This window comes from Callorhinchus milii, unplaced genomic scaffold, assembly GCF_018977255.1.
Source record: "Callorhinchus milii isolate IMCB2004 unplaced genomic scaffold, IMCB_Cmil_1.0 Scaffold2, whole genome shotgun sequence".
Lineage (NCBI taxonomy): Eukaryota > Metazoa > Chordata > Chondrichthyes > Chimaeriformes > Callorhinchidae > Callorhinchus > Callorhinchus milii.
In genome coordinates, this window is record NW_024704743.1 from 125,246,546 (window position 1) to 125,263,497 (window position 16,952).

A 16,952-nucleotide genomic window follows, 5' to 3' on the forward strand; every position below is an offset into this window, starting at 1 on the left:
ATGTGGAGTCCTGTAGCTCAGTGGTTAGAGCACTCACCTCGCAAGCGAGAGGACCCGGGTTTGATTCCTGGCAGGGCAAAACCTTGGGCAAGTTTTCTTACTCCACACGCCTGATGATAATCTGAACTGGCTCCAAGGTGACATGTTTGGCAACTGAATGTGATGGTCTCTTATCCGCTTCCTGAGCCAGGAGGGCCGTAGTATTCCAAGGCACTCACTGCTAATGACACCACAGCCCGGCCTGGCTCAACCCTCCCCCGCCCTCCCCAATCCCCCCACTCCCCCCACTCCCCCTCCCACTCCCCACCCTCCCCCTCCTCACACTCTCCCTCCACCCTCCCCCACACTATCCACTCCCCACCCTCCCCCCTCCTCGCCCTCTGCCCTCCTCGCCCTCCATGCCCCCCACCCTACACCCTCCTGATCCCAAACCTCAGCTCAGGTGACGAACCCTTGATGATGCCTTGGGACGTCCTCCTGGTGACAGTCACCATGTAAATGTAAGTGTTGTTGTTGTTGCCTTCATTCTCTCTTATCTTCCTCTTTTCTGTCTTTCTCCCTTTCTTTTTTTTCCCTCTCCTTCCCCCTTCCTATCCCTCACCCCCGCTCTCCCCTACTCACTCCCTCCTCTCTCTCCCTTCCCCCCTCTCTCCCCCGCCCCTCTCTCCCCCCTCTGTCCACCTCTCTCCCCACCTCTCTCCCCCCACTCTCCCCTCCCTCCTCACCCCCGTGGCTGTGACGGCTTTCCCTGTGCTCAGAGTGTTGCGGGTGCTGATCGGCAATAACAGAAGCTCCAGTCACACATTGTGTAGTGAGCCCTGTTTATATTGATGGAGAGGAGCGAGGGCTTGATGGCAGGACAGAGGGTCACTGTCTGCTTCTCCGTCTGTTTCAATTCAGACCAGTTTTTTTTATAAATTTGCACACAGGCAAAGCCTGTTTTTTTTATTCAGAAAGAATACTTTCCCACAACTGGGGACACAGTGAGTAGTGTGAGCTTCATCACCCCCACCCCCCGGACTAACTGATAGGTCAAAGTGTGAGCTCTCTAATAGGATCCCTTAATAATAATAATAATCCTTGCATTTGATGTAGCATTTTATATACCTCCCAAACTCTTCCCAACACCCATCCCTAACACATCCAAATCCCCCTCACCCCAAAATCCCCTCGCCCCCAATCCCCTCGCTTCAATCCCTCTCACCTCCAAATCTCCTCACCCCCAAGTTCCATCACTCCTCCATTATCCCCACACCTCAGCCCCTAATTAACCTCTGATGCCCCATTTACCCCTTGCACACAGCAGCGTCCCCACAAACAGCCATGGAGCGAGTGAGCAATATTATTTGGTTGTTAGTCGATTGGCAGATCACTTTTCCAGGGATAATAATCCCTTCAAAACGAATATAAATAATGTGGTCACTCAACCCACGGCTGTTTGTGGGACGCTGCTGTGAGCAATTGGCTGCTGCGTTTCACCCACAAAATATACAGTCAATTCACTTTACAGTGCATTTTGTGAAGCGCTTTGAGATGTCTCGAAGACCTGATAAGGCGCTGTAACAAATGAAAGGATTATTATTATTGCTGTTGTTAATACAGAGGCACTAGAAATATGCCCCATTTGACCGGCCTGATTGCACAGTGCTGGAGGCATGTTTCTGAAGGTTGTTGCTGTCTGGGTGTGGTTGGCCATTTCACTGCCCACATGGATGATCTTTCACAATATATCAGGCTCCAAAACCATTATTCAGCCCTGTCAGCAGTTCAGTCATCAGCAGTTTGCTCTGTCACTAATATAATCCTTGCTTTTGATTTAGCGCCTTATCACGTTGTTGAGACATCTCAAAGTGCTTCTGAGAATATACTGTAAAGTGTAGTGACTGTATACAAAACACAGCAGCCAATTGCACACAGCAGTGTCCCCACACACAGCCGTGGGGCGAGTGGGCAATATTATTTGGGGGATTGTTGTCCAGGACACCGGGAGAGAGAGAGAAACTCCCTTCTCTTTTCCAATAGCCCCGCGGGATCTTTACCGTCCGCCTGAACAGGCAGACGGGACCTCTGTTTAACGTCTCCTCCCGAGGACGGCACCTCCCACAGTGCCCCCCCCCCCCAGTCCCCCCCCCCCCCCCCCCCCCCCCCAGCGCTGTATTGGAGCATCAGCTTAGATTGTGTGATTCCAAGTCCTGACGTGGGGGCTTGAACCCACAACCTCCTGAGTGAGAGGGGGAGAGAGAGAGAGGGGGGGAGAGTGAGAGGGGGAGAGAGGTGGGGGTGTTGGGGGCAGGAGAGAGAGAGAGAGAAGAGAGGGTGAGAGAGTGGGGGGGAGAGAGAGAGGGGGAGGGAGAGAGAGGGGGAGAGAGGGAGGGGAAGAGAGAGAGAGAAAGGGGGAGAGAGAGAGGGGGTGGGGAGAGAGGGGTAGAGAGAGAAAGTGAGAGGGGGAGAGAGTGAGAGAGAGAGAGGGGGAGAGAGAGGGGGGGGAGAGAGAGAGAGTGGGAGAGAGAGAGGGGGGAGAGAGAGAGAGAGGGAGAGAGAGAGGGGGGAGAGAGAGGGGGGGGAGAGCGCGAGAGAGAGAGGGGGAGAGAGAGGGGGGGGGAGAGAGAGAGAGAGAGGGAGAGGGAGCGAGAGAGAGAGAGTGGGGCAGAGAGAGGGAGGGGGGGAGAAAGCGAGAGAGAGCACTACCTCTAAGCCGGGCTGACACACACTAAATAGAAAACACGTGGACAGACTGGGGAGCAAGTGGGAGAAGGAACGAATGAGCGAATAGTGGGAACACTCACCATCATGACGTGTCTGAAGCTTCTCAAGGTGATGATTTCACCCATCTCTGGCTCCTGCTCTTCATCTTGTCCATCATAGCCTTCATCCAGGATCCCTTCCCCCAGCAGCCCCTCGTCCAGAATGTTTGTCATGCGATCAATGAGCTGCTCCAGAGGGGGGCTCAGCTCCCGCTCCTCATTGTCCTTCAGCCCCCAATCCAAGGCTTTGTAAACAAGGATTCCCAACGACTCAATTACCTGCGGGGGGGTAGGTGGTGAGATTGAAGGTGAGGGTGGGATTGAGGGTGGGTTGATAGTTGGGGGTGAGGGTGGGGGTGAGGGTGCGGGGAATGGGGGAAAAAGAAACAGATTGTTTTAGATACAGAGTTCACAAACTTCGCTCAAAACACCCGCAAAATCACAAGGTTAGTTTGGTTGATCTCATAATCATCCTTGCATTTGATACAGATCCTCATCTTGTGGAGGAGACGTCTCAAAGCCCTTCAGACAGAATAAAGTTTAGAAGGTCAGCCAGACATTGGGACATCAGATACATGGCGTAATCTTTCATAGCGACCCTCAATACGCTGTCAGAGAGATGACATTGTCCAGTTAACATGAGGAACAAACTGCTAACCCAGTGTCAGCCTGGAGCAGTGCTAGCAACAACAGCTTACATTTACACAGCGCCCTTCACGCAGGGAGTGTCCCGGAGTGGTTAATACTGGCGCAGTCTGACCCCGAGCTAGGGGCGTGGGGGGGGGGAAGATGACCATAAGAACAATCAAAAGGAAGGTCTTTAGGCGGGATTTGAAAGTGGGGAGGGAGGGGACAAGCCAGAGGGATTGAGGGAGAGAACTCCAGAGTTTCAGGGTGTAGTGGCTGAAAGCACGACCGCCGATGGTGGAGTGGAGGGGGCGACAGACAAACAGGAGGCCGGAGCTGGCTGAGTGGAGGCAATGGGTAGTGGAGTAGGGGTGAGCAAGTCGGAAAAGTAGGGAGTGTGAGGGCATGAAAGGATTTGAAAACCAGAGAGAGGATCTTGAAGTCGATCCTTTCAGAAATTGGGAGCTAGTACAGCCTGGTAAGGACTGGTGTGACGGGGGTCCGGAACCTCGTGTGGGTGAGATTCCACGTGGCGGAGTTTTGAATTAATTGAATTTTGTGTATGGTGGAACTGGGGAGTCCAGCGAGGATGGCATTCGAAAAGTCCAGCCAGGAAGTGTGAAGGTGTGTGGATGAGGGTTTTGGCTGCTGTGGGTGTGAGATACGGGTGGAGGCGGGAGGTGGAAAAAAGCGGTCCTGGTCAGGGAACGGATGTGGGGGAGAAAGAAAAGCTGGGGATCAAACCTGATGTCTGAATTGTACACGGATTTGGTGAGTCTGAGGGAGAGCCCGGGGACGTTCCCCTCTTGCCTCTCAGTCAGAAGGTTGTTGGTTCAAGCAACAATTTCCATGTCTTCATGAAGAGGTGGATGAACTCAGCAGAGTGGGGGAGAAGGTGGGGTGTGGGGTAGAGGGCGGGTCTGTGGGGTAGAGGGCGGGGCTGTGGGGTAGGGGGCGGGGCTGTGGGGTAGGGGGCGGGGCTGTGGGGTAGGGGGCGGGCCTGTGGGGTAGGGGGCGGGGCTGTGGGGTAGGGGCGGGCTGTGGGGTGGGGGCGGGGCTGTGGGGTGGAGGGCGGGGCTGTGGGTAGGGGCGGGGCTGTGGGGTAGGGGGCGGGCCTGTGGGGTAGGGGCGGGCCTGTGGAGGGGGGTGGGGGGGGCGGGGCTGTGGGGTGGAGGGCGGGCCTGTGGGGTAGAGAGGGTGGGCTGTGGGGTAGAGGGCGGGGCTGTGGGGTAGAGGCTGGGGGTGTGGGGTAGAGGGGGTGGGGTGTGAGGTTTGGGGTAGAAGGCGGGGCTGTGATGTAGAGGGTGGGGTGTGGGGTGTGGAGGAGAGGGTGGGAGTGTTTTGGAGTGATGAGTACCAAAGACACAGTCAAAGAGCTACATCAAGCGGTGTGGGTTTAGCGGGTTACACTCCAGCAGTTACACACACTCTGGGGCCCCCCCAAGCCTTGGCTCTCGCCAACCTGCGCCTAATACTCTCCGGAATTAGGTAAACAGGATGTGTCCCTCCAGAGAGAGAGAGAGCGCATTCCATCCCAACAATCTCTCTCTGGGATTTCCATGTGTGGGGGGATGTGGGGAATTCTCAGGTGGGTTTGGAGACTGTTAAGCAGGTGACGGGTTTCCGTGGGTGTCAGACACCCGGCTGGTCACGGTGACGGGTTTCCGTGGGTGTCAGACACCCGGCTGGTCACGGTGATGGGTTTCCGTGGGTGTCAGACACCCGGCTGGTCACGGTGACGGATTTCCGTGGGTGTCAGACACCCGGCTGGTCACGGTGATGGGTTTCCGTGGGTGTCAGACACCCGGCTGGTCACGGTGATGGGTTTCCGTGTGTGTCAGACACCCGGCTGGTCACGGTGACGGGTTTCCATGTGTGTCAGACACCCGGCTGGTCACGGTGATGGGTTTCCGTGTGTGTTAGACACCCGGCTGGTCACGGTGATGGCTTTCCGTGTGTCAGACACCCGGCTGGTCACGGTGATGGGTTTCCGTGTGTGTCAGACACCCAGCTGGGCAAAAAAAAACTTTAAAGCGGATTTCAAAGGCACGGAGAGAAAGGAGGAAGGCAATTGAGCATGAGAAAACCATCAGGAATCAAAATAGCAAATAAAAAGAATACATTTTGATGATCTGCCGACTGAGGCTCATTGTGTTACAGCTATTGTTTCCTGGATGGTAATGGCTCAAAACAGTCAGAAGAATCCTGAAAAGCCAGACGAGTTTCTGTATATCTGATATTGTGAGTAGAACAGGTTTGTCTGCAGTCTTGCTCAATTCTTCGTTGCAGTCGTAACGTGCTTGTGGGAGGAATCCTGTAGCCTGTGGTTAGAGTGCTCGCCTCGATTCTGGAGCAGAGCAAAACCTTAGGCAAGTTTCCTTACCCCACAACCCTGTTTACCCAGCAGTAAGTAGGAACCTGGTTGTTGGACAATTGGTGGATCGTTGTTCCGGGGGTAATAATCTTTCATAAATATTTTTTTCAAAAATGAGTTCACTTAATCCTGTTTGTGGGGACGCTGCTGTGCACAATTGGCTGCCGCGTTCGCCCACAAAATATACAATCAATTCACTTTACAGTATATTCTGTGAAGCGCTTTGAGATGTCTCGAGGCAGACTTGCAGGGTAAGTACCACTCACTCACTCTCTCCACTAGAATGTGTGTGGGGTTTAACATCAGGAGAGATCAGTAGTGAAGCACTTCCCCATTCACCTCAACTGACACTGTCAAAGTTTCCATTGCTTTTAATCTCACTATCCAGCCTTTTGCTCATTCCCTTTAGAATAACAATATTATAAAGCGTATATTTTGTGGGCAGTCAATTGCGCACAGCAGTGAGTGTCCCACAAACAGTTGTGGGGGTGACGACATTATTATTCGGGAAGGGGTGGGGGGAATTCTTACCTCTGGAAAGTGATCCGCAAATTGACCAAGTGGGTTCTTACTTACTGCTGGTAAACAGAGATGTGTGGAGTAAGGAAACTTTCCTCAGTTTGTACCCTGCCGGGAATCGAACTGGGTCACCCCTTGGTGACGTCATGCGCTAAATTTCCACACTATGCGGATGATACCCAACTCTACCTCTCTGCCTCCACCCTGAACTCCAGGACTACTGGCGTCCTGACCGACTGCCTGTCCGACATCAAGTCCTGGACGAGGGACAACTTTCTCCAACTCAACGTCAGCAAGACCGAGGCCCTCCTGATTGGCTCGCGCCTATGCCTCCGCACCTCGGGCACTGGCAGCCTCAGCCTCCACGGATGCACACTCACCCTCAATGAGCCAGTCAGGAACCCAGGGGTCTTGTTTGACCCTGAACTGTCCTTTCTCCCCCACATCCGCGCCATGACCGGCACTGCCTACCACCACCTCTGCAACAATGCCAGACTCCACCACTGCCTCACCCCTCAGGCCCCCAAACCCTCAACCCCACATTCGTCACCTCAAGGCTCGATTACAGGAACTCCCTCCCCATCGGCCTTCCCAACTCTTCCCTTCACAACCTGCAGATCATCCAAAACTGGAGTCCTGTAGCTCAGTGGTTAGAGCACTCGCTTTGCAAGCGAGAGACCCGAGTTCAATCCCAGGCAGGTCAGGGCCAAACCTTGGGCAAGTTTCCTTACTCCACACAGAGCCTAATAATAATCCTCCAAAACCAGAAACAATAATAAATTGGTCATTTTCAATCTACGACTGTTTGTGGGACATTGCTGTGCGCAATTGGCTGCCGCGTTCGCCCACAAATATACAGTCACTTCACTTTACAGTGTGTTCTGTGAAGGGCTTTGGGACGTCCTCCCGACGTGAAAAGCGCTATATCAAATGCAAGGATTATTATTATTAACTCTGTAGCTTGTGTACTCTCACGTACCAGGCTCCATGACCCCATCACTCCCACCCTCACCCGTCCCCATCACTCCCACCCTTGCCCGACCCCATCACTCCACCCTCGCCCAACCACATCACTCCCACCCTCGCCCGACCCCATCACCCCCACCCTCGCCCGACTCCACTGGCTCCCCATCCCCCAGAGGATCGAGTTCAAGATCCTCGTCCTCACCTTTAAGAGAATCCATGGCCTCGCCCCCTCCTACCTCTCTGACCTGCTGACTCCTTACCAACCTGCCCACTCCCGCCATTCATCAGGCTCCGGCTGCTCCATGTCTCCCGCCCGACCCGCCCCACCATCGGTGGCCGGGCTTTCAGCTTCTCTGCCCTCACACTCTGGACCTCCATCCCACGGTCCCTTTGCCTCGCTTCCTCCCTCGCCTCCTTCAAGGCCGGTCTCAAGACCCTTCTCTTCGACCGTGCCTTTGGTCTCCCTCCCACCTCTCTGCCTTCCCTCACCCCTACCCCACCCCTATGCTCGAGCCCCAACAGCTGACTATTCAGCGCTTTGGGATGTCCTCCCGACGTGAAAGGCGCTCTATAAATGTCATTTTGTTGTTGTGTTGTTGGGTCCATTCACTTGCGTGGCGATTGCTCTAACCACTGAGCTGCAGGATTTTTCCTACAGTAACTCTTGATTTAATACTTAATCTTTACATTTATCCAAATCATGGGAGAGAGGAGCAAAGGAGAGAGGGAGCGAGGTGGGAAGGAGGGAGGGAGAGAGTGGTGAAGGAGGGAGGGGGAGGTGAAAGGAATCTGCACAGTTAGACACCCTCCTTTTACATGCGTGAGACACCTTCCATTGATAATCACTCCATCACAGGCCATCAATTGTAAACAACCATTTGTGCTGCAACACATCACCCCAATTGGGAAACATCTGAACGGTATTGTCCACAAAGCTGATGGAAGTAATAAAGGATAATGTACCGGGCCACACACATCACGCCTGACTGTGCGAGCACTCAGCAAAAAATAATTACCATTTAAATTGAGTTGAATTTGATTGAGTATTTTGGGACACTCAACTCTTGTACTACTGCACTCGATTCAGTCAGGCCAATCCTCGTGGCCTAAAATAAAATAATATGATAATAATCCTTGTATTATAATAATAATCCTTGCATTTGATATAGTGCTTTTCACGTCTTCGAGACGTCTCAAAGCGCTTCACAGAATATACTGTAAAGTGAATTGACTGTATATTTTGTGGGTGAAACGCGGCAGCCAATTGCGCACAGCAATGTCCCACAAACAGTTGTTGGTTGAAAGTGACCAATTTATTATTGGTTTTGGTTTTGGAGGGATTATTATTAGGCTCTGTGTGGAGTAAGGAAACTTGCCCAAGGTTTCGCCCTCTGCCTGGAATTGAACCCAGGTGTCTCGCTTGCAAAGCGAGTGCTCTAACCACTGAGCTACAGGACTCCGCAGGGTAGGGATGATAGGGTCACGGAAGCTGGTGTGAGAGACTCGACAATAAGTGGGCATGGTCACATGGAGTCCTGCAGCTCAGTGGTTGCCTCATTTCGCCCACAAAATATACAGTCACTTCACTTTACAGTTTATTCTGTGAAGCGCTTTGAGACGTCTCAACAGTGTGATAAGGCACTGTATCAAATGCAAGGATTATTATTATTAATCCTGTGAATTACAGTTTGTGAATCCTGCTCTTACTTGTCCCCGATGAACAAAGACATGACCCAAGGCTATGTTTTGGCAAAAGGCACATCAGATAATGTGAACCCTTGCCCCACACCAGTTAATAATAATAATAATCCTTGCATTTGATATACAAGAACAACAACAAAATTCCATGTGTAAAGCACCTTTCAAGTCGGGAGGACGTCCCAAGGAGCTGAACAGACAGTTACGAAGGAGGATGGCAGGGGGGGAAGCAGGGAAATCAAAAGCATGGTTGAAGAGGAGGGTCTTGAAGTGGGTCTTGAAGGAGGCGAGGGAGGGGACGAGGGAGGGGGTGAGGCGGAGGGACTGCCGGATGGAGTTCCAGAGGGTGGTGGGCAGAGTGGCTAAAGGCCCGCCCACCAATGGTGGGCGAAACGTGGCAGCCAATTGCGCACAGCAGCGTCCCACAAACAGCCGTGGATTGAGTAATCAAATTATCATTGTGTTTTTTTTGTGGAGGAATTATTATCATGTGTGTGGAGTAAGGAAACTTGCCCAAGGTTTCGCCCTGCCAGGAATCAAACCCAGATCTCTCGCTTGCGAGGCGAGTGCTCCAACCACTGAGCTACAGGACTCCAACTGGGTTTGCCCAACAAATACAGTCACTACACTTTACAGTATATCCTGTGAAACACTTTGAGACAACAACAACAATATTTCATTTATAGAGCGCTTTTCACGTCGGGAGGACATCCCAAGGCGCTGGACAGTTGGATCAGGACCCGAGCAGGGGGGAAATGGTGAGGGGAGGGAGCGAGGAGTGGGTAGAGAGTCAAGAGGGGAGCTGAAGGCACAGTTGAAGAGAAGCAAGTAGGAACCCAGTTGTTAGTCGATTGGCTGATCGCTTTCCAGGTCTTGAGACCGGCCTTGAAGGAGGAAAGGGAGGAAGCGGCGAAGGCACTGGGGCATGGAGTTCCAGAGCCTCGGGGCTGAGAGGCTGAAGGCCTGGCCACCGATGGTAGGGCGGTTGGGGCGGGGATAGTAGGTCGGAGAGGTAGGAGGGAGCAAGGCCGTGAATGGCCTTGTAGGTGAGGATGAGGATCTTGAATTCGAGGTGTGTGGTATAAGGCTATATCACATACAATAACAACAAAATTACATTTGTAAAGCAGCTTTCTCGTCAGGAGGACATCCCAAGGCACTGAACAGTCAGGGATCAGAACCCGAGTGTCGCGGGCAGGGTTGGGATGACGGAGGCCAGAGGGCGGCTGAAGACACAGTCAAAGAGGAGGCTCTTGGGTCGTGCCTTGAAGGAGGGAAGAGAGAGAGCAAGGCGAAGGGATTGTGGGATGGAGTTCCAAAGAGTGGGCAGAGAGGCTGAAAGCCCGGCCGCCAATCGTAGGGCGGGTCGGGCGGAAGACCTGGAGCCTGCTGAACGGTGGGAGCAGACAGGTTCAAAGTGGGTTAGCAGGTCAGAGATGTAGGAGGGCGCAAGGCCGTGGAAGGCCTTGAAAGTGAGGACAAGGATTTTGAACTCTATCCTCTGAAGATTGGGAAGCCAGTGAAACCGGGAGAGTCTGTCAGGATGTAGTGGTCCTGGAGTTAAGGGTGGAAGCAGAGGTACAGTTGGGTGTCATCCGCATACATGTGGAAGTTGACCCCATGTCTGCGGTGATGTCACCAAGAGGGAGCATCCAGATGTTGAAGAGGAAATACAAGGATTATTATCATTACAATAATGTTAACAGTGGCTTGATTTGGTAACTGTTTACCTTCAAACATTAGGACATTAAAGAATTGCCTGTGTATTTTGTGGGCAATACGCAGCAGGCAATTGCACACAGCGGTGTCCCACAAACAGTTGAGAATTGGGTAACCATATTTTTTTTGGGGGGAGGGATTATTACCTCTGAAAAGCGATCTCCCAATCGGCGAATAACTGGGTGTTACAAGGCCAGTGAAACACTGGGTTGAAACACTGCCTTGACAGAGAGGCTATGCAATGGTGAATTAAGTTCAAAACTGCATTGACAAGCAATTTGTTTCACAGGAAGAGGAGTTCTGCATCAAAGCCATTAGCATTTAAAATGTGGGTTGTGCTAAAAGCCCATGGGCTAATCATGCTCAAATGCATACCGCTGCCTTTAATCATGCAATTATAAGCCTAACTGGCTCTTAACAAATTATTAGTGACTGTACTCTCCTGGAACATCTCCCCCAAATTCCTCCGCCTCACACCCGCTCTTTTTTGGGGTCAACCGAGTGTCTGACACATGTGAAACCCACCATCTGCTTAAGAGTCTCCAAACCAAACTGAGAATTCCCCACATCCCACCGACACATGGAAATCCCAGAGATTGTTGGGATGGAATGCGCTCTCTCTCTCTCCTTAGAGGGACACACCCTGCTTACCTAATTCCGGAGAGTATTACCCAATTCTATCTCTCTGCCTCCACCATCGACTCCAGGACAACTGATGTCTTGACAGACTGTTTGTCAGACATCAAATCCTGGATGAGAGCCAATTTTCTACAGCTGAATGTCAGCAAGACCGAGGCTCTCCTGTTTGGCTCACGCCAGCACCTCTGCACCTCAGGCACTGGCAGCATCAGTTTCCATGAATACACACTCCCCTTCACGAAGCCAGTCAGGAACCTGGGCATCTTGTTCGACCCTCAACTGTTCTTTCTCCCCCATATCCGTGCCATGATCTGCTTTGCCTTCCCCCACCTCTGCAACATTGCTCGACTCTGCCACTGCCTCACCCCTCAGGCCACCGAAACCCTCATATACGCACGCATTCGTCACCTCAAGGCTCGACTACAGAAACTCCCTCATGTAGACCTCCCCAACTCTTCCCTCCACAAGCTGCAGGTCACCCAGAACTCTGCTGCTCATGTACTCTCCCACACCAGTCTCCGTGACCCCATCATCCCCACCCTGTGGAGTCCTGTAGCTCAGTGGTTAGAGCACTCGCCTGGCAAACGAGAGACCAGCAGGATGAAACCTTGGGCAAGTTTCCTTACTCCACACACAGCCCTAATAATCATCCCTCTAAAATAAAACAATAATAAATTGGTCATTTTCAACCCACGACTGTTTGTGGGACACTGCTGTGTGCAATTGGCTGCCGCGTTTCGTCCATAAATATAGTCAATTCACTTTACAGCATATTCTGTGAAGCGCTTTGAGACGTCGAGAAGACGTGAAAAGCGCTATATCAAATTCAAGGATTATTATTATTACCCTCTCCCGGCTCCACTGCCTCCCCAACCCTCAGAGGATAGAATTCAAAATCCTCATCCTACTTTCAAGGCCCTCCATGGCCTTACCCCTTGTACATCTCTGACCTGCTGACTCCCTATCAACCTGCCCACTCCTTCCGTTCAGCAGGCTCCACCCTATAATCGGTGGCCAGGCTCTCAGTCTCATTGCCCTCGCCATTTGGACTCCATCCCACAATCCCTTCGCCTTGTTCCCTCTCTTCCCTCCTTCAAGCCATGACTCAAGACCCTCCTCTTTGACTGTGCCTTCAGCCGCCCTCCTACTCTCTCTGCCCTCCCTCATCCCAACCCTACCCCGAACGCTCGGGTTCTGATCCCTGGCTGTTCAGCATCTTGGGATGTCCTCCTGACATGAAAGGCGCTTTACAAATGTAAATTTGTTGTTGTTATTAGGCGTAGAATGGCAGCCTCTCTCTCCTTTCACAAACCTCCAAATCTTCTCTCTTTGACCTTGGCTTCATGGCCCTCCTCCTCCCATCCCATCTGGTGATCCCTCCTGTCCCGACGTGATGAGGTGCTATATCAAATGTAAGGATTATTATTATGTTTGTTTTAGGGTTAGATTTGACTGACAAAGGGCTTGGACCCCCCGACCTCGCTGACCTCCTCTCTCCTCAAACCAGTACCCGTTGCCTTTGTTCCTCCGGGTCTGACCTCCTCCTCATCCCCCGAGTCCTCCGCTCCACCATCAGCGGCCGTACCTTCAGCCACTACCCCCCGAGGCTCTGGAACTGCCTTCCTCACTCCCTTCCCCTCATTCCCTCTCTTCCTTTTTTCAGGTCTCTGCTGAAGACCTTTTTTTTCGACCGCGTCTTTGGTCACCTTCCTCCCCCCCACCACTCCACCTGGCTCCCACCGCTCCCCCTGGCTCCCACCCCCTCCCCTGGCTCCTCCCCTTCCCTGGCCCCTCCCCTGGCTCCTCCCCTCCCCTGGCCCCTCCCCTGGCTCCTCCCCTCCCTGGCCCCTCCCCCTGGCTCGGCCCCGGGATCCGTTACTGTAAAGCTCTGAGACCCCGTCCGGGGTGGAGGGCACTGTATACATCCAAGTTGTTGTTGTTGTTATTGGAGAATCAGCAGCTGAGAGAATCCGCAGTATGAGGAAGTTCTGCACAGTAACTAATAATAATTCTTGCATTTGATACAGCACCTTATCACGTCGTCTCACAGTGCCTCACAGAATATACTGTAAAGTGTAGTTACTGCGTATTTTGTGGGTGAAACACACCAACCAATTGCACACAGCAGTGCCCCACAAACAGCCGTGGGGCGAGTGGGCAATATTATTTGGGGGATTGTTGTCCAGGACACCGGGAGAGAGAGAGAAACTCCCTTCTCTTTTCCAATAGCCCCGCGGGATCTTTACCATCCGCCTGAACAGGCAGATGGGACCTCAGGTTAACGTCTCCTCCCGAGGACGGCACCGCCCACAGTGCCCCCCACCCCACCCCCAGCGCTGTATTGGAGCATCAGCTTAGACTGTGTGATTCCAAGTACTGACGTGGAGCTTGAACCCACAACCTCCTGACTGAGAGGGGGAGGGGGGGGAGAGAGAAAGAGAGAGAGTCCTGTAGCTCAGTGATTAGAGCACTCACTTTGCAAGTGAGAGACCTGAGTTCAATTCCAGGCAGAGGGCGAAACCTTGGGCAAGTTTCCTTACTCCACACAGAGCCTAATAATAATCCTCCAAAACCAAAAACAATAATAAATTGGTCATTTTCAATCTACGACTGTTTGTGGGACATTGCTGTGCGCAATTGGCTGCCGCGTTCGCCCACAAATATACAGTCAATTCACTTTACAGTGTGTTCTGTGAAGCGCTTTGGGACGTCCTCCCGACGTGAAAAGAGCTATATCAAATGCAAGGATTATTATTATTATTAGAGAGGGGGAGAGAGAGAGAGAGAGAGAGAGAGCGCTACCACTGAGCCGGGCTGACACATGGGGCAATGAGATGGCAAAATATTATATCTATCTTTAGTGATGGGTAATCACCATCTCTTATGTGTTTAACATCTGGTATTCATGCCTTCATACCTCACACACCCAGGTTCACCTGGAATCTAAACCTGTTATATTGTAATCTAACAGATGGAATGATTGGTTGGACCACACCTCACTACACCTACTTCTGGCACCAAACAATTAGGCGTCAACTGTGATATTGACGAGGAAAGGAATGTCTGAAAAGGTACATGCTACCATCTCACCGTAACCTTCCACCTCCCAGGTACCCTCGCAACATTAATGGTGAGTTTCTATGTCTATGTGGCTTTATAAATGCTCCGGGACGCTACCAACGTGAAGGGCGCTATATAAATGCAAGTTGTTCATGTTGTTGTATAAGTGCACAATTGGAGCAACTCTGTTGGTCTATAATAATAATACTAATCCTTGGATTTGATGTGTGGAATCCTGTAGCTCAGTGGTTAGAGCACTCGCCTCGCAAGGGAGAGACCTGGGTTTGATTACCAGGGCTCGGCAAAACATTGGGCAGGTTTCCTTATTCCCCACACCTCTGTTTATCAAGCAGTAAGTAGGAACCTGGTTGTTAGATAACTGGCAGATCGCTTTGCTGGGGATTGCTTTTCAAGGTGATTGTTCTGACCACTACGCCACAGGACTCCAGTCCAGTAGGTAAAGAAAGAAACTGGCCCAGACCAGGATCCTGATCACATTCTTGCGCTGAGCTGGATTTTCTGAACCAAAGTCGCATTGGGAGGTGTGGTGGTGTAGCCTCAGTACTCTTGGATAGGGAGGAGTCAGTCACAGCCGTTGAGGCACTCAGGCCTGCAATATATCACAAGCTCAGATTTTAGAAGTTATGTTATGATTTGCGGCAGGTGGCATGATTTCAAATTCTTTCCCAGATGATCCTGTAGGTCAGTGGTTAGCGCACTCGCCTCACAAGTGAGAGGACCCATGTTCGGTTCCCGGGCAAGACGAAGCCTCTCCTCTCACCTCAACCTTCATGGTTCTGTCCTTGACTGGCTCAGATCGTACCTCTCACACTGCCTGCACTTCATCTCCACAAACGTTTTTTCCTCTAGTCCCCCCATTGTCTCGTGTGGTGTTCCTCAGGGCTCTGTCCTTGGTCCCCTCCCCTTCAATATCTATATGCTCCCTCTGGGTGACATCATCCGCAGACATGGGGTCAACATTCACATGTATGTGGATGACACCAACACTCTCTCTCTGCCTCCACCCTTAACTCCAGGACCACTGTTGTCCTGACACAATGTCTGTCAGACATCAAGTCCTGGATCAGAGCGAACTTTCTTCAGCTGAACGTCAACAAGACCGAGGCTCCTGATTGGCTCCCGTCAGTGCCTCCTCACCTCAGGCGCTGACAGCATCACCATCCCTGGGGCTCACTCCCCCTCACTGAGCCAGTCCCGAACCTTGGGGTCTTGTTTGACCCTCAACTATCCTTTCTACCCCACATCTGCTCCATGACTCGCTCTGCCTTCCCCACCTCCGCAACATCGCCCGACTCCGCCACTGTCTCACACCGCAGCCCCCGAGACCCTCACACTTGCCTTCATTACATCGAGGCTCGACTGTGCAAACTCACTGCTTGTCGGCCCCTAACTCCTTCCTCCACAGACTGCAGATCATCCAGAACTCTGCAGCCCGTGTCCTCTCCCGCACCGGCTCCGTGACCCTATCACCCCCATCCTCACCCGACTCCACAGACTTCCCATCAGTTCAAGATCATGATCCTCACCTTCAAAGCCCTCCATGGTCTTGCTGCCCCCGACCTCTGTGACCTCCTAAGCCCCTTCCATCCTGCTCACTCCCTCTGCTCAGTGGGCTCCAGCCTGCTTCACATCCCCCACCTCGCTCACCCCACCATTGGTGGGCGGGTCTTCTGCCACTCTGTCCCCACCTTCTGGAACTCCATCCCGCAGTCCCTCCGCCTCGCCCACTCCCTCGCCACCTTCAAGACCCACCTCAAGTCCCTCCTCTTCGACCGTGCTTTCAATCTCCCTGCTTCCCCCCCGCGCTCCTCCACCCCTACCCCGACCCCCAACTCAGGTCCGAAACACTGACTGTCCAACGCCTTGAGACGTCCTCCTGACATGAAAGGTGCTATACACATGTAATTTGTTTTGTTGTTGGGCAAGTTTTCTTACTCCACATGCCTCTGTTTACCAGCAGTAAATTGGAACCCAGTTGTTAGTCGATTAGCGGATCGCTTTTCCGGGGATTATAATCCCTTAAAAAAAACGGGTCATTCAATCCATGACTGTTTGTGGGACACCGCTGTGCGCAGTTGGCTGTCACGTTTCGCTCACAAGGTATACAGTTACTACACTTTACAGTATATCATGTCGTTGACATGCCTCAATGACGTAATGAGGTGCTATATCAAATGCAAAGATTATTATCATTATTATAATAATACCTTGTTTATTCGAAGCATTCGCCTAACAGATAGACCATGTAATGGGATTCAATGCAGTGAGTGAACAGGGAATCTGCAGACAGTGACATCACCCTCTGTGTGTTTACTCTTAACTCTGGGCAAGAAATCGTCTTGACCTGGTAATCAGAGCCACTCCAGAAGCTCAGGCCTGACAGAGATTACCATTTGTCTGTCTGTTCAGGTGGACGTTAAAGATCCAATGGCACTATTCGAAAAGAGAAGGGAGTTTCTCTCTCCTGGCCAACAATGCCCCAAATAATAATAATAATCCTTGCATTTGACACAGCGCCTTATCACATCATCAAGACGTCTCAAAGTGCTTCACAGAATACACTGTAAAGTATAGTGACTGTCTAT

The 16,952-nt window shown here is 52.0% G+C and overlaps 1 protein-coding gene across 1 annotated transcript in view; it reads right to left on the reverse strand.

Annotated features, from left to right (window-relative positions):
• The window catches only part of LOC103173493 (protein spire homolog 1-like), a gene marked incomplete in the record, with an annotated part of 80,412 nt that overhangs the window by 30,808 nt on the left and 32,652 nt on the right, over positions 1 to 16,952 (reverse strand). The window contains 1 exon segment of the mRNA XM_042332424.1: positions 2,787 to 3,023. Within this exon segment, the coding sequence (XP_042188358.1) occupies positions 2,787 to 3,023 (237 nt within the window).